General features: G+C 36.6%; 1 protein-coding gene across 3 annotated transcripts in view; it reads left to right on the top strand.

Moving 5' to 3' along the window:
* Positions 1 to 18,842, top strand: part of ADAM23 (ADAM metallopeptidase domain 23) — a 172,160-nt gene that overhangs the window by 82,685 nt on the left and 70,633 nt on the right. For all 3 annotated transcript variants that reach the window (XM_050752825.1, XM_050752826.1, XM_050752828.1), the window contains exons 5-8: positions 11,372 to 11,454; positions 12,627 to 12,690; positions 16,628 to 16,700; positions 17,475 to 17,548. In XM_050752825.1, the coding sequence (XP_050608782.1) occupies positions 11,372 to 11,454; positions 12,627 to 12,690; positions 16,628 to 16,700; positions 17,475 to 17,548 (294 nt within the window). The remainder of the gene's footprint in view (positions 1 to 11,371; positions 11,455 to 12,626; positions 12,691 to 16,627; positions 16,701 to 17,474; positions 17,549 to 18,842) is intronic.

The raw sequence follows: 18,842 nt of genomic DNA, 5'->3' as shown, positions 1-18,842 counted from the left end.
GATTAAAGCAAGAGAGAGAGAGAGAGAGAGACAGATAGTTTGTATATAAGAAACAGTGACCTCCGTCAGTCAGGGTGAAGTTCCTCAGAATGGCTACAGAAAGAAACTCTGACTTTTAGGGAGTCAACAAGTGCCATTGAACCTGAGCAGTGTCCTCGGTGTTCCGGATACTGGGGCACAGGAAAGGAAACAAAGTGGGGAAACATCACTAGATTTGTTGTTTGTTTGTTTGTTTCCTAGATTGTTAACACATGTCAACATAAAAGTAGCACCTTTCCCATGTGTGGACTTGCGCAATATAGGTAACTGGGATTTTCAGTGTGATGGCTTCTCAGCAAATATTTATAGGCGCCCTTCATTATAAATACTGCCCAGGAGGCCCTGGCATGTCTCAGGATTTATAACATTCCAATTTGTAATAGGACGTGTTTTCCAGCCTTTGGTTTTGTGCCACAGATTAAGAACTTTCATGTATCATTAGTTGTCAGTTCTTGCCTTAGGTTGCACTTGGGGGTTGTTGAGTCTCCCTAAAAGTTAACGCTGTGGAAAGTGAGCAGAAAAGCTAAATCAAGCGCGGGAACGAGCTTCCTGGCATTTGTACAAACTGAAGCTTCTGTCAGCTGTGCCAGGGCCCTGAGCACTGCGGATGCTGAATCATGAGCCTGGAGTAGACAAGATTGCAGGGAACTTTATAGACTCAGCAAATGAGCCACCTTTGCAGGACACAGAAACCTGATCCAAACTTTTCACTAAGGCACTAAGTTAGTTTTTTTGTTTTTGTTTTTTTTAAAGAAACAGAATAACTAATTGGCCTCCAGAGGTCATTTGAGGTCCCAAAAGGAGACTTTATAATTAATAAGATATTCCAAATCTGTTATCAATTGTAACTAAAATTAAAACAAAAGGTATTTCAACTCTAGCAAAAGAAATTGTATTCACTGCAGTTTGTTTTTGTGTTCACTGCTTTTCTCTCTTTAATGACCCATTTTCTCCAAATAGCTCATATGCCCAAACTTATGTGCTTCATAGATAATGAATTAAGTCTGTTTTTTATGTGTCTGTATTGATATGGTGCACAGTATTTTATGTCAAGATTTTTCAAATGTAGCAAAATTTTAAATATTTTAGCATGTATTAAGTAATCTTCTAAACCTTTAATTTTTAAAAACTTCATATTATTTCTAATTCATTTGTTATAATTTGTTTAAAAATGCCATGGTGATAGACATTTTGACTGTTTCCAATCTTTCACTATACGAATAACTTCAAGGGAAGGGCCTTCCAGATACATTTTGAATACATCCCTTATAATTGCTTCAGCGTTAATTCTGAGAAAGGAATTTTCTGGGTCAAAGAGTTGGTACAATTTTTTAACACTCTTCACATATATTAACAATTTTTCTTTCTGAAAGTTTGTATAAATTCATATTCCCACCACCATTACATATATATATATATATATATATGCATTTGTAAATAAACTTCATGAAGATTGTCTTTTATGCTGTTTCAGAAAATCTTTGTCCAGAGTACCAGAAAAGGAAATTAATATGTAAGAATGACTAGGTTAAACTTACTTTCACATAATGCAGCCTTTTTTCCCCCAAATATCTCAAATTGTTTGTTTATTTATTTATTTATTTTTTGAGATGGAGTTTTGCTCTTATTGCCCAGGCTAGAGTGCAGTGGCGCAATCTTGGCTCGCTGCAACATCCACCTTCTGGTTTCAAGCGATTCTCCTGCCTCAGCCTCCCAAGTTGCTGAGATTACAGGCGCCTGCCACCACGCCTGACTAATTTTTTTGTATTTTTAGCAGAGACAGGGTTTCACCATGTTGGTCAGGCTGGTCTCAAACTGCTGACCTCGTGATTCACCGGCCTCGGCCTCCCAAAGTGCTGGGATTACAGGCGTGAGCCACCATGCCCGGCTCAAAGATCTCAAATTGTTTAGAGAAAAGCACATGCACACATTGTACACACACACGTAGACACACAGTATTATCCACATAACTAAAGAACAGTCTTATTTGGCTGTGAAGTTAAATATGAAGGTGGATATTGACAGTATCCCAGGAATTAGTTGCAACCGCACTTTGAAAAGAGGGTTGCCTAGGTTCTCCCATTTCACCACTACCAAGCCCCTCCCTCATTCTTACTTCTCACTAAGAAAAGATTAATGTCTTGGCTTTTACTTTTATTGCATGCATGTGGGTTAAAAGTGCTTCTTTCCATGTGAAGCAAATATAGGAGCTGGAGAGGTAAAAAAGAAGCGTGTAATATGAATGCTGGGCATCAATCTGTGAATAAGGAAGAACTTTTGTTCTGCGCTTGATGGAGCAATAGCCTTTGTTTAAGTTCCTACAGTGCTTTGCACATAATATATAATACAACTATTTTGTTGATTTTTTTTACAACTTTAAAGGTAATTTATTTACTTTTCTTATTTTATTAACAAATTTATTGGGATATAACTTATATATCATAAAGCATATAATTGTTTTTAGTATATCTACAGACTTGTGCATCCATCAACATAATCTAATTTTAGAATATTTTCATCGTTCCATAAAGAAACCTTACACCACCTGTTAACAGTTGCAGTCTCTCTTTTACCAACTGTAGATAACCACTAATCTATTAATACTTCCTATCTCAATAGATTTGCCTATTCTGGACATAAATGAAATCGTATAATAGGTGGGCCTTTGTGACTAGTTTCCTTTTTTGTCCCTAGCTTTAATGAGGTATGATTGAAAAATAGAAATTGCATATATTTAAGGTATATAACTTAAACTGTATATATAGGAATTGTATGTATTATACAAAACATCATGTTGATATGTTTATACATTGTGAAATGGTCACCACACTCGAGCTAATGAACATACCCATCACCTCACATAGTTATCTCTTTTTTTGTAGTGAGAACATTTAAGATTCACCCTCTTAGCATATTTCAAGTACTATATATTTGTTGACCAACTTTGCTGATGAGCCTATTTAAATAAGTTAATTTTTAGCATTTCAGTTATTATAAAAGAGTAAGCATCAATATAACACTATGAAAGTACTTTTCAAAATTAACATATTTCTGTTAGGTCTTTTTTGGTGAGCTGCTAATACATATTTGTAAGTGCTTACTAATACTTTGATTTCTCTTCTGCTTATGAAAGGAACTACTACCTGACCAGCAGTCATGATGAATAAATAGATGAAATGCCTCCATCCCAACTTCCCTCTACCTTATTACTATCATTATTAGGTGGGGAAAGCGTCTTTTCCTAGGTCTATTTTCTCACCTTGGCTTCTTCCTATTCCCTTGCTCATTCTTGCTCAGGGAAGGAAGAGCAGTTTGCTGGGAAAGTATGTCTGTGCAGCCAATTCCTCCCTCCCCTGTTTTTTTTTTTTTTTTATAGGATCCACCTTCCTACAGGAAGAATACATTCTTTCCACCTTTCTCTTCTCTGAATTGTTCTGTGGCCACCCCCGTGTGTGTGTGGGGGGGGTTGAGTTGTCCCACATTGTCTCTGCCTGGATGGGTAAGGCTAGCTAACTCCTGGGTGCAGCATTAGCAGGCCTATTAGATTCTCAACTAATCCTCTCCTCCGGTATAGCTCTATAATAAATGAAGGTGACATTTTTATGTTTCATTTCTATGTCACTCTCTCATTTAGTTTTAAACTTGGGTGGGCACCAATTCATACCCACGAGGATGGCTGTAATAAAAATGATGGACAATAACCAGTGCTGTCGAGACTGTGGAGAGATTGGAACCCTCATACACAGGTTGTGGGAATGTAAAATGTTGTGTGGCTGCTTGGCAGAACAGTTTGGCAGTTCCTCAAAAAGTTCAACAAAGAATTACCGTATCATGCAGCAGTTCTACTCCCAGGCATATACTCAAGTGAATTAAATATATATGTCCACAAAGAAACTTGTACAGAAATGCTCATAGCATTATTCGTAGTAGCCAAAAGGTGGAAACACCCTAAATGTCCTTCAGTTGATGAAGGAATAAAGGAAATGTGGCATATTCACATAGTGGAATTACTATTCAGTCATAAAAGGAATGAAGTACTGATACATACTACACCATAGATAAACCTTGTAAACATTATGCTAAGTAAAACAAGCCATATACGAAGGGGTGCATATGATATGCTTCTGTTCATTTGAAATGTCCAGAATAGGCAAATTCATAGGAACTGAAAGTAGGTTCATGATTGCCAGGGCCTGGTGGAGTGCAGGGGAGGAGAAATGGGGATTGATTGCTAATGAGTACAGGACTTTTCTTCTGAGGTGATGAGACTATTCTGAAACTAGATAGTAGGGATAGTTATACAACTCTGTGAATATGCTAAGAAAAACACTGAATTGCATACTTAAAAAGGTAAACTTTTTCTAAACAACCTTTATGATATCTAAACGATAACAAAAAACCCAGGTGGGGAATAAGAGTTTATTTACCCACCCTCTTCATCAAACAAGAATCCTTTAAGATTGGTCTTGTCACATATGCTCATGAATAAGCCATTCCTGTTCATTCATTAAACAAATATGGTTTTACCGTATAGCATAATGTCCTTCAGGTCCACCCATATTTGGCAAATGCCAGGATCTCCTTTTTTAAGGCTGAATGCTATTCCATTGTATGCACGTGTGTTTGTGTATGTGTGTGTGTGTGTGTTGAAATAAGCCAGACACAGAAAGGAGAATGTTCTGTGACCTCATTTATGTGTAGAATCTAAAAAAGTCAAATATATATTTAAGTTGGTGCAAAAGCAATTGCAGTGTTTGCCATTGAAAGTAATGTCAAAAACCACAAATACTTCTGCACCAACCTAATAGAAACACAACAGTGGTTAGCAGGTGCAGGAGGTGGAGGGGTGGGAGTGAGGTAGTGGGTTGGAGAGATGTAGGTCAGATGGTACAAAGTTGCAGTTATGTAGGCTGTAAGTCTCAAGATGGAATGAATAGCATGAGGCCTATGGTCAGTCATATTGTATGATGGGAATTTGCTAACAGAGTAGATTTTAGATGCTCAAGCCACACACTTACACAAAAGGTAACTGTGAGGTAGAAATAAGACATGTTAATTTGATTGACTATAGTAATAATTTCACTATGTATATCAAAATATCATGTTGTATATTTTAGATATATACACCTTTTTTTTTTGAGATAGTATCTCACTCTGTTATTCAGGCTAGAGTGCAGTGGCACGATCTTAGCTCACTACAACCTCTGTTTCCTGGGTTCAAGTGATTCTCCTGTCTCATCCTCCCGAGTAGCTGGGATTAGAGGCATGTGCCACGACGCCTGGCTAATTTTCATATTTTTAGTAGAGATGGGGTGTCACCATGTTGGCCAGGCTGGTCTCGAACTCCTGACCTCAAATGATCCACCCACCTCGGCCTCCCAAAGTGCTGGGATTACAGGCGTGAGCCACTGTGCCCGGCCTGATATATATAACTTTTAAAAAACAAAAAAGCAGAAAAAATGTTGATTTAGCTTGTACCGTGACCTAGTTTAGGTCATAGTTGCTGTTCTAGGTACTAGATATGTATCAGTGAACCAAACAGATAAAAATTCCTGCCCTTGTGGGTCCTGTGTTCTCTTCTCACCTTTATTCTTTTCTTTATCAGTATAACTACATCACCCTTTTAGAATGTTCTTTGTGCTTTCCTTATCAAATCATCATCACAGGTCAGCTCAAGCTCCCTTCTAGGAGTGAAGGCTTTTTGGCAGCAGGAGAGCTTGGATTATGGTCGGTGGAGTAGGTCTCTGTGCGCATGGCTCCTGGCTGGGAGGTAGGGTTGATGCAGAGTGCAGGAGATTGGAGGAGTGCGTGTTCTGAAGACCTTGTCTAGTGTGTGAGTAAGGGAGGCTGGGCCCTGCAGAAGTCAATCAGAGTCTGGCCGAGGTGCTCTGTTGGAGCCAGGAGTGTTTTCAGACACACAGGTCTGCCTGTCTTCCATTTTCTGAGTGTTTCCCCACTTCTTTCTGCTTCCTTTCCTTTATTTTTCTCATTCCCTTTTCCTTTAGTAATATTTTAATGAAATTTTCAGACTATTTTTAAAATCTATTTTCCCTTCTTTTTTACTGCCTCTCAACTTGCCATAATTCGGTTTAAAAAATCATGTTTGTGTTGTTTCTAACCAAAGAGTTAGATAACTTAAAGTTTGTATTTCCACTCCTATACTAAAAATGACTCTTTTACTTGTGTATACACTAGAATTTTTTCCCTAGTCTTTGAATTAATTAATAGCCAGTTTTTAAAAACTTTCTTACCACTGCATAAATAATAAACAATTTAAGCAATAGCAAGGAAAACAAAACTATCCACACTAAATCACTTAAATTAGATCCAGGATTATCAGTTATTTGAATTTTGAGTATAAAGTTGAAATTATTATTAATCATTCAAAATATTGCCCTTCCTGGCAACATTCGGAGTATATTATAGAATATGTAAGGAGCCCGGGGTTAAAATATGCCCCAAGAAATCAAGATAGCAGATGACACTAGCTCCTCACAAAGCTATTTTAAGTTGGAATAGTATAATTTATATGAACTATTAAAAATTTACATAGCATTGGGACAGCCATACTGTTCTAATACTTTATTAAACTACTGCAAGAACATTTTCCCTATTAAATTTAATGAAGGTAAATAATTAAACAAATTATTTAATAATTTAACAAATTATTTAATAATTTATGTGTTGGGGTCTCAAGTTCCCCAATTCTCCAAAATTATTATTTTTATTTCCTTATTCTGCAGTAGTCAAAATCAGGTATACATGTCCCATTATAGATATCTTTTTTCTATTTCTCATTTGTTATCAGCTCACTGATTATTAAAATAGTTTAGCATATCCTAGTAGTTGATAAGCTTGAAAAATTTAAAGATATGTATATAGAATAATCATTTGAGTATAATGTCAGTAGTTTTTATTATTATATTCAGAACCTAGATATCATAATATACACATTTTCTAGTTAAGGGCTGTGTAGTTTCTTTTCAAATGTTTATCCTGACCTGCAGGAATAGATTGAAAATATCAGTGTGTGGTCACTATGAATGTCCAGGTTTTTGGGAGTTTCATAAGCAATAAAGAACTGGCTGATGGAACTTTACCATGCAGATAAAATAGTTAGACACAAAGGTAGGGTAATTTTAAAAACCAAATTGAAACTATTGGTTCTGTTTCCACTGAAATGAGTAGAATCAAACACTTCCTGTTGTTATTACTATTATTATTATCATCATTATTATTTTTTATAGAGGCAGGGTCTTACTACATTGCCCAGACTGGTCTCAAACTCCTCCTGGGCTTAAGCAATCCTTCCTCCTTGGCCTCCCGAAGTGCTAGGATTACAGGCATGAGCCATGATGCCTGTCCAGTTCCTGTTATTAGATTAGTAACACCAGGGAACCGGATTTTTTTTCCCCTACAAGTTGTTATCACTAGAGTCACAAAGTTATTATCCCCAGCCGTTTCTGGTTAGGAAGTGTTTTTATAAGATGGACATGGCTTCAATGTGTCAGTATATAAAGAGGAAGCCTGGTAGGTTCCAATGGGATTCTGACCTTGGAAACCTTGTGGAGCAGAGTTATTATTTGAGCATGATCTGGCTTGTGGAGTGTTCAGCTGTGTGCAAGTAGCAGGCTGAGAAAGGTAGGGAGCATACTAGGATTTTTAATTTCCTGTGACTAGCCAATAACTTCCACTTATCAGATGCTCCGTTTTTGTTGAATTTAATTAACTGGCAGTTTTGGATCTGAAAATGCTGATGTCTATAGGGGTGCACAGAGACTTGTGTCATGGGCTGAATTGAGCCCATTTTGGTTCTCCTTTCTGCCATTTGCCACGTCACAGGTCTGTGACCCACTCCTAGGTGGTCAGGGCCAGCCCTCTTTAATTGTCTCAAGTCTTCCTGACTGGAGAAAGAATCATGGACTTGAGAACCTGAAGATGTGGGAATCAGTTTGTCCTTTTGTTATTTTTAGAAGAGCCTTTTGCACTTTGTTTCTGTCCCCATATGGGTATATGGAGACAGCAGTCACTGTGAGGTAATGGTTGGTGAAGATGGCCAGATTCCTGGGTGGTAGGCACCCCTGGAGCTGACTGTCCAAAGTCATGATTGCCAGTGCCCTCTAGAAGTGGGCTGCCTGTACTGGCCCACTACTGTTATGCTTGGCACCCAAGATGGATTGCTCCTTCTCTCTCAGGATTTATTTTATATGATATAACTCAAGATGTTACTTTGCCGTGGTCTGAAGTGTTACCAAATAATATTTGTCCATAATACTTTTTAAAAACTTGGTATAAATTTAGTAATAAAAATCTCAGAAAATCCTCTAATACCACTACTACTGATATTAAATTGGAAGCTACCAAATTGCTTATAATGCTTAATATAACTACACAATGTGGCTATTAAAACTTTCTTATGATGATTGGATATTGCCTGAAGTCTCATGTAAGGTTCAAAAAATGCAGTGATTCAAGGCCGGACACGATGGCGCATGCCTGTAATCCCAGCTACTCAGGAGGCTGAAGCACAATAATTGCTTGCATCTGGGAGGTGGAGGTTGCAGTGAGCTGAGATCATGCCACCGCACTCCAGCCTGGGCGACAGAGTGAGACTGTCTTTAAAAAAGAAAATAAAAGAAAAGCAGCCCTTTACTGTACACACACACATACATACAGTTGATCCTTGAACTGCACGGGTCCACTTATATGTAGACTTTTTTCAAGCAAACACAGTATTCGTGGGATGCAAAACCTGTGTGTATGTAGGGCTAGCTTTTCATATATGTGGGTTTCACAGGGCCGACTGTGAGACTTGAGTATGTGCAGATTTGGGAGTATGTAGGGGTTCTGGAACCAATCCCTGACCGTCTAAATATATATTTATCTCTTTTTTCTCCCAATAACCCACCTAAAGAACAGTTAGGGAATAAAAAAGGATATGAACCCACCAAGACAAAGACAGGAGAAGAGAAAACAAGCAGGTGAGACGTAGCTATAAAATTTCAGGAGGTGGAAGGTGGATGAGGGTTGACTCTTACCTTTGAGCTTTTCATGCTCTGCTAAGTTCGTTTGGGGGGAAACCAAGAAGAAACAAGTCAACTTATGTCACTTATCCCAGAAAGGCAGAAATAAAAGCATCTGAAAAAAGAAAAACTGGTTGAAAGTAGATGTAGAGTAGTTAAGTCCCCAATTTACTGCCTGCCCCGTGCAGCCAGATAACCAGATAAGAAGTCGGGGACTTCCCTAGTCTGGTAGGAGCTCATGTATGGAGAAAAATGGAAAGGAGGGAATTCTCAGCTATATTTTATAAATAATAAATATTATTTTTTATTATAAATATTCTTTTTATAAATAATAAAAATTATTGTTATTTATAAAAAATAGCTGCCCAGATCTGAAGTGCATAGTTTTCTTGATTAAAAGGCATCACAGCAGGAGGCTGAGACAGGAGAATCACTTGGACCTGGAAGGCGGAGGTTGCAGTGAGCCGAGATCACACCATTGCACTCTAGCTTGGGCAACAGGGCGAGACTCCGTCTCCAAAAAAAAAAAAAAGTGTCACAGAGTACCCAGTACAACAAAGGAGCAAAAATGCTTTAAAAAAAAAAAATGGAGCAAGAAAGAAAATACAATAATTATTAGTGTCAGAGCTGTGAACAGTATTTGTGTACACATAAACAATATAGATTTAACTAAAACTGGTGATATGCATTAGAATGTATTGGGGATGAGAGAGATTTTCAAGATCCTATATTAGGTAGATAATTTCTAACATGGAATTAGTCAGGACATAAAAATATAAACTTTCAAAAATATGTAGCCAAACACCAGAAGAAACAGCTTAAAACATTAAAAATGGTTGCCTTGGAGGTGGAGGGGAAAGAGGGACAAAGGAAACTGCTGTGTTTTTTTTTTTTTTTAATTTTTTTATTATACTTTTAGGGTACATGTGCACAACGTGTAAATTTGTTACATATGTATACATGTGCCATGTTGGTGTGCTGCACCAATTAACTCGTCATTTACATTAGGTATATCTCCTAATGCTATCCCACCCCCCTTCCCCCACCCCACGACAGGCCCCGGTGTGTGATGTTCCCCTTCCTGTGTCCAAGTGTTCTCATTGTTCAATTCCCACCTATGAGTGAGAACATGCGGTGTTTGGTTTTCTGTTCTTGCGCTAGTTTGCTGAGAATGATGGTTTCCAGCTGCATCCATGTCTCTACAAAGGACATGAATTCATCCTTTTTTATGGCTGCATAGTATTCCATGGTGTATATGTGCCACGTTTTCTTAATCCAGTCTGTCATTGATGGACATTTGGGTTGGTTTCAAGTCTTTGCTATTGTGAATAGTGCCACAGTAAACATACATGTGCATGTGTCTTTATAGCAACATGATTTATAATCCTTTGGGTATGTACCCAGTAATGAGATGGCTGGGTCAAATGGTATTTCTAGTTCTAGATCCTTGAGGAATCGCAACCCTGTCTTCAACAATGGTTGAACTAGTTTACAGTCCCACCAACAGTGTAAAAGTGTTCCTGTTTCTCCACATCCTCTCCAGCACCTGTTGTTTCCTGACTTTTTAATGATTGCCATTCTAACTGGTTTGAGATGGTATCTCATTGTGGTTTTGATTTGCATTTCTCTGATGACCAGTGATGATGAACATTTTTTCATGTGTCCGTTGGCTGCATAAATGTCTTCTTTTGAGAGGCGTCTGTTCATATCCTTCGCCTACTTTTTGATGGGGTTGTTTTGATGGGACAAAGGCGAAAAGTTTCAAGATTTGATGGGGTTCCTTTGAGGGACAAAGGAAACTGCTATGTTTTTTTTAAAAAATAAAATTTGTAGTTATTATGTGACTTTGAAAACTACATTCATGTATTGTTTCTAAAATGTTTTAAAAGTTAATTTTTAAAGGTAAGAAAACAAATAAGATATTGTATAGTTTTCCATCAAAAATGATTATAAACAAACTTTTGGAGCCTCTCTTCAGTCAAGTGGAAGTCCTTGTTCCGTAACAACATCGGAGAAGTACCTGTACTCCTATAATACATACTTAAGAAATGTATGTTTTATTAATTACCTTGGTGTCATTGTTTTTTAAAGCCTTTTCTCCTTCATTCAATTTAATATACACATGCTTGTTATAAAAAAGTTGAAAAATTGCCTAGTCTTATTTGCAGCTTTAAGAGGAGTTTCTAGGGTTGTTAATGCAGTGCACATATATGCCCATCCTTGCATTTCTTTTTGCTTTATGGAAGCACCCAAAGAATTAATCATGATGCATAAAATACAACCAATCAACGAAACCTTCTGCTTTCCAGGGCGGAGAGCACTGTTACTACCATGGAAGCATTAGAGGCGTCAAAGACTCCAAGGTGGCTCTGTCAACCTGCAATGGACTTCAGTAAGTGGGAATGTCATTGGCATTTTATTCATTGACCCTTTCCAGTTTTCCTTTTATGGATATATATATTTTATATTTATATATTATATATATACTAAATATATATATATATATATTTATTTATTTATTTTAGTGACTCTTCTGTGCCAGTGCTGTGTTAGGGACTGCATATGGAGTGGTGCACAAGGAGGGCAATGTCCCTGTCCTCTTGAACACTTAGTGTTTGTAGGAGATTCAGAGATTAATCAAATGATTACATAGGTGAATGTTTAATTACCATTGTGCTAAGAGCTATAAAGGGGAAGATAGGAGCTTGTGGAGTGGCAAAACCTAGTCCAGGAAGGTTTCCCAGTGGCATATTCCGGAGGCATGTCAGTTAGACCTACAGCTAGACTTGAGAGTCAGTAGCCCTTAGATCTAAGAAACTTAGACCTAACAGTAAGTTGGAGTTAGCCAGGCAAGGGTGGGGTGACAAAGAGAGGAGTTCTCACATTGACCTAGGTGTGGGCTCTAACAAAACCATGTGTTGGCACCTTTTAGACCTGAACACAGTAGCACCTCATATAAAGACTTAGTTGTGGCCATGTGATGACAAAGAATCTTGAAACTTTTTGCCCTTTTATAAAAAACCTTATGTCCCTGAAAATTAAATGTAATTTGTATGACATAGAGTCATACTGCTTCATGGCAATTTAGAATTTGTAAGCATAAAGATACCACTGTTTGCTTCTTCAGAAACAGATGGTTTTAGATTATTCTCATATTAAAGAACCTGTTTTCTTACAGATGATATTGAATTTGCATAACTAGAAGTTTGTATAGTTGTACACGGTTCTGGAATAATTACTTTAGAGACTGCCACTAGTGAATAGTCCTATCCCAGAGTAGTTTTCCAATCTATTTGTTGAATTTCAAACATCAGTTATATCAGGTATAATTTGCATGCATTTGATGCATACTTTTATAATTTTTATAGCCTCCATGCTGCCTAATAGAGTGCTGGGGCCACAGTGGGACTCTATGCAGATATGTGAATTAAACTTGTGACAGTGTAAAGGGATTTGTTCAATTATACTCTTTATTTTGAAGACACAATAATGAAGCTCACTTGCTATTTCTTGCCATTTCCTGTGTTTGTTTATTCCTTCCTTGTGTGGTTTCTTTTGTGCTAGTGGCATGTTTGAAGATGATACCTTCGTGTATATGATAGAACCACTGGAGCTGGTTCATGATGAGGTGAGTCTATGCCATCAGTTGCCTGATGGCGTTCTACTCCTCCAGCATCTTTGCCTTTGAGCAGAAAAGAGAAAAGAATGTAGATTTCAAAGTGCCTTTGTACATGTTACCTTATTTCAAATTTAGAGTGGTACCCTCAGTTTTGAAGTTTAAGTCGCACATGCCAGGCCCAAGTACCAGTAAGGGATAATAACAGGCATCAAACATAGGTTTTCTGAAGCAAATCCTAGTCCTTCCCAGTCTATGAAAAGAGCGGGGAGAATATTTTGTTTTATACCAGCCAGCCTCCTTGCTTTAAACTAGCTTTCATAGAAGTCATTATACAAAAAAGATACTTGCACACACACACGTTTATAACAGCACAATTTGCAATTGCAAAAATATGGAACCAGCCTAAATGCCCATCAGTCAGCAAGTAGATAAAGAAAATGTGAGAGAGGGATGCACACACACACACACACACACACACACACACACACACACCATGGAATACTACTCAACCATAAAAAGGAATGAAATAATGGCATTCACAGCAACCTAGATGGAATTGGAGAGTATTACTGTAGGGAATTGGAGACTATTACTGTAAGTGAAGTAACTCAGGAGTGGAAAACCAAACATTGTATGTTCTCACTCATATGTGGGAGCTAGGCTGTGAGGACACAAAGGCATAAGAATGATACATTGGACTTTGGGGCGTTGGGGGAAAATGGAGGGTGGCGAGGGATAAAACACATTTGGGTACAGTGTACCCTACTTGGCTGTTGGGTGCATCAAAATCTCAGAAATCACCACTAAAGAACTTATTCATGTAACCCAACACCACCTGTTCCCCAAAAACCTATTGAAATTAGAAAAAAATAGCTTTCATTCTTAACTGTCATCTTTAGAAAATTGTGTGACTATAAGAATGTACTTAACTTTTATGAACCTGAAAATCTTTAGTGGGGAAATCTGTGAGCTGAACTATGATTACATTATAGAATACTTAGTTTTCTTTACAGATAGGGAGGAAAATAATGTTTAGAGTCATGCATAAACCAGTGATTTAGACAAGAAATCACATGCTCTAATAGTGTTGCTTGCTAATAGAATGCAGTCAAATTTAAAATTTGATGTATATTCAGTAAATATTGTATTGAGGGCTTACTACAAGCTGGGTATTATTTTAGGTTCTGGGGATACTTTGCTGATAAAATAGACAGAGACTGAGCCAAATGGGGCTTACAGTCTATAGGGGCAGATAGGGATACACAGAATGAATAAGTAATTACATGTGGTATGTTAGATAGTGATACATGGTAAGGAGAAAAAGTGAAGCCAGGAAGGTGGAAAGTTAAATTTTTATATATACACAGTTCAGGGAAGGCCACCAAGAGAAGACAAGTGGTGAATAAAGAATTAGGGAAATTAGAGAGCTGGAAGAACATTCTAGGAGATGAGCAAATACAAAGGCCTTGAGGCAGGAGTGTGCCTAGGGTGTTCGAGGAACTTTGAGGAACCTGACAGGGTTGGAGAGGAGTGACAAGGGGAAGAATAGGAGTAGATTAAGGTACTGAGAGTACGGAAGTCAGATCAGTGAAAATAACTGAGGTGGTAAAATAATATTTTGTGACTGACAGAGTCAGAATATTGCAATATTTGATGGGGAACAGAAAACATTTTTTATCTTTAGGGATTTCAAATTTAGATAAAATTGGGCCGGGTGCGGTGGCTCACACCTATAATCCTAGCACTTTGGGAGGCCAAGGCGGCAGATCACGAGGTCAGGAGTTCGAGACCAGCCTGGCCAATGTAGTGAAACCCTGTCCCCACTAAAAATACAAAAATTAACTGGGTGTGGTGACAGGCGCCTGTAATCCCAGCTAATCAGGAGGCTGAGGCAGAAGAATCGCTTGAACCTGGGAGGCAGAGGTTGCAGCGAGCTGAGATCGTGCCATTGCACTCCAGCCTGGGCGACAGAGCAAGACTCCATCTCAATAAATAAATAAACAAATAAATAAATAAATAGTGAAACAGCTAATAGTCATGTAGGCTACTGATAATAAAAGCTAAACAGACAAACTTTTATTGTCTTGGTTGTGGCAGTGTTTGTGTGAATATGCGGTAAATTTCAAAGTTGAAACAGAAAAGTTTTAAAGGGTCGGTGTGTGAGTAAACCTCTGTCATTTTTCAACTAGTAACTATAAAAATTATCAGATACTGAAGACAGCCCACTTGGATAAAGACATTTTGATTAAGTAAAATGATATTTTTCTCACTCCAGTAAGGAAAGATAATCTGTGTACAGCAAAATTATTCAACTCATTCAGCAAAAACTCTGACTTTGATTTCTGGCTTTAATGATTAATGGCCCTGGTACCCTAAAAAAATCCACAAAGAACAAAACACAGAATCCCACATAATAACTATTTATGCTTAGAGTTTTTTAAATGTATAAGATGAGATAATTTTTTAATGCATTCATAGTAGGGTGATTTTGTAGATTTGATGAATTAATAAATGTAGGTGACAATGTCTATTAAACTGTCATAAGGATTTATAAATATAAACTGTTGTTATAATGTTTAAAGCATTAGTTTTACATTGATCATATTTGCTTATGATCATAGTATTCAGGGCCTGATTGTTACATGCAAATCGCCTTCTCTTTGCCTTCCTTCCTACTGCCATAAACTTTTGTTTATGCAATGATTGTCCTCATCCGCACTATGGGTAGAAGAAAGGAATAGTGCTTGAAACTTTAAATTAGTCCGTTTTTAAAATTGTGTTGCTGATCCCATTGTTCATTTCATTACTACCTTTTCACCTTTTACCAGAATTTAGAGCTTACTGTAATTAATTTTAGATATTTTGATGTTTAATTTGTTATTATTGATTTTAGTATGCTTTGCGATAAATCAAGTAATATGCATGGAATATTTCTAATGAGAATTCATGTTATCTCTCAAGTAAACGAATAGCAAAACTGTTATAAGTCTTATGTAACCTATTAAGTTTCTTTTTTATAACTTTTTCTCGTTATAAAACTAATATAGGAAATTTGGAAAAGCAAAACAAATACTTAAATAGTAATTATCCATTATCCTGTCCCCCGCAAAGATAACTTCTTGTCATATTTCAGAGTATGTTCTTCCAGTTTTCAATGATATAGTCCCATATATTTTAAAAAACAAATTGGACCATTATTTTATAATACAATTTTAAGACAAGGATATATCTCTCTGAGCCTCAATATCTTTGTTTGTAAAACAGGGATAAACCATGCACTATATGGGATCTTTGTCAGGACTAAATTAAGTAATGCGTACATTAACAGTACCTGGTACATACTATGCACTCAGTAATGGAAGCTAATAGTAATAAGAATAATGGTAATAGACATTCCTAAAAGCATAATTTCTAGGGCAAAAAAATATAAATGTTTTCACGTTTGTTGATAGACCTTGCTGAATTTCTCTCTCAAACTGTGCTACCAATTTCCTCTCGCCAGCAAGGTGTGAGAATGCTTTTGGCCTTGCAATGGTAATTAACTATGGATATCGTAATTTTTAAACTTCACCAGTTTTATGGCAAAAGTTGGTGCTTCATTAAAAAAAAAATTGCATGTTGAAGGCATATGAAAGCATTCGGCATGTTTTTACATATTTATTGACTTTTTGTGTTTCTTATGAATTTCCCATTTATAGCTTTGAAGAAAGCTAAGATTTAAGAGTAACCAATAACACTATGCTTTTATCTAAACTGGGGCAGTTAGATGCTACTCTTTTATGTAAAATTAAGATTTCAATAAGACATACTTTTCACTTTTGATAGCTAAAAAACTGACATATAAATATTCCCATTTTAGAAGGACGTTAGAGAAAGTTCTAACACTGTTTCATAGAGGCTTGCTCACATCTTGCTTTCTAAATTGCCTACAATTGTTATGTTTCAGAAAAGCACAGGTCGACCACATATTATCCAGAAAACCTTGGCGGGACAGTATTCTAAGCAAATGAAGAATCTCAGTAAGTTTTAGTTAAAATAGCGGTTATATTTTATGTAGTAGGAGCTGTTACTTGGTGGAGCTCAGTAGATATGCAGGCTTGTTGGAAGTGGAATTGGTCTGATATCTGGGGTGAACATCGTGGATCAGCACTGGAATGAACGGTGGCTCTCAGATAAAGAGGCATGGAGAGTCATTTCCAATGCAAAGACTAAAACATGAAGGCTGTGAGTAAAGCTGCCTTGGGAACCAGAAAGTGTGGCCAAATTTAGTAGAGTCATTTACAGTGAGGTTCATCCTGAAATTTTCCTGGCAGTTTGCTGCTCTTGAGCCAGCTTGGATTGCCTCCCTCTCAAGCTCTGCTCCAGACACATCTTAAGTGTGCTAATGTTGGCAGGAGCTTCTTTTGGATTGTTGGGGCATGTGATTTTATTTCTGTATATTACTGCTGAAAGTTTTTAATAATTTATGCAAAAGCTAATGCCATATATTATTTTGAATGCTAAAATGAATTAGACATAGTAGAATTCTCTCAAATTTTCAGATATTGTCAAGTGGTTATATGTCAAATATGCATTTTTTAATGAATCTTGAACATTATGTTTTCTTGATGTTTGGGGCAAAATTACATTTGAACCATCTTCATGGTCATGAGAGTGAAATATGATCAGTGTGCTTTTTTTTCACCTTAGTTTGACATATATTATCAGTGCCACTGTTTCTTCATGCAATGTTTTAAAACATACTCCTATTGAAATAAGCATAAAATTTTGATACTAATTTTTCCATTCCACAGCTATGGAAAGAGGTGACCAGTGGCCCTTTCTATCTGAATTACAGTGGTTGAAAAGAAGGAAGAGAGCAGTGAATGTGAGTGTGGCATTGAGCCTTGGGTGGCGCTGTTTTACTCAGTGAAGTCATGTGCTTATCATCACATAGTATCTAAGTGTACCTAAAACAGTTTAGATTTTGGAGACTGTTGTTTAAAAATGAAAACAATAAACCAAAAAACCCAATGATTTGAGCCTTCTCAGCACACTGCTTTTTATTGATCTCTTTCTGTTAGTGATTCAAACTGATGACAGTAGTCTCTGAACCCTGATGTCATCTAAAGAATGTGTTGTTTTAGCTCTGTTTTCAAGGTGTTTTCTGATGATAATTGCAGTACGTTTTATTTTCTGTTTAAAGTACAGCAGACTTTTCTTTCTATATGGCTTATATAGTGTCATATAAAACATTTCTGTTAATAAAAAATGTAGGGAGAGGAGTTAGGTTTTGAAATGTTGGCTAATCATGCTTATTTATATTACTTTCAAATTAAAAATTCTGTTACACCAAACTTTAAAACTGTATGTGTTTTTCAGAACACAATGAATTTATTTGACTATTAGCAATATAACAGTTTCTAAATAAAAATCATATAATTGTATAATCAACTACTGTTATATACTTCACATGTATTGATAAACGTATGGGGGCTTTGTAACTGAAATTATGTTTCTGGTCTTTTCATAATAGGCTAGAAAGCTGTAATGATGGGGACTGTTTAGTAATAACATGGTGAATGCTATGTAACTGAGAATTAATTCCACAGCTTATACATATCATGGTAGTTTACTAGATAACTTAATGAGTAATTATAGTAGAAATCACACATTTTAGATAATGTTTTGCTGAGTGTATTTTTTTGTGAAAAAAAATAGACCACCAGCCATCAAAAACTTAGTTCCAAGTTAAATTGTCCTCCCTTTCATGAAACTCTTATTATGATAATTATGGATACATTTATTATATATTATATAAGTTATTATAAGAGTTCTTTTAGCTCATTCATAAAGATGTGGTTGGTAATAATAAGTTTTACAATGGCTGCTATTCTTTCACTACAGTCCACTCCATCAAATATAAAGTGATCAATGACTATGTACATAAAGAAAAAAGAGCCACCATTGTAATTTTCCACCTATGAAAAAGAAAAGTCTAAATGAAGGCTAAAATACTTACTCTTAAAGGATTATCTAGTTAATTTAGAAGACTTTAGAATGTAGTAATTGCCAATATTTGTTCCTTTGAGAAGTTGAGCAGTTAAGAATTAGTGTATTATTTTTAGAATTTCACTCTCGTGAGTTAATATTTCTATTTAACTACATTGATACCTGTATCA

This window comes from Macaca thibetana, chromosome 12 (assembly GCF_024542745.1).
Source record: "Macaca thibetana thibetana isolate TM-01 chromosome 12, ASM2454274v1, whole genome shotgun sequence".
Classification (NCBI taxonomy): Eukaryota; Metazoa; Chordata; class Mammalia; order Primates; family Cercopithecidae; genus Macaca; species Macaca thibetana.
The sequence above is the reverse complement of the archived record's forward strand: the minus strand, read 5'-3'. Positions and strand labels throughout refer to the sequence as shown.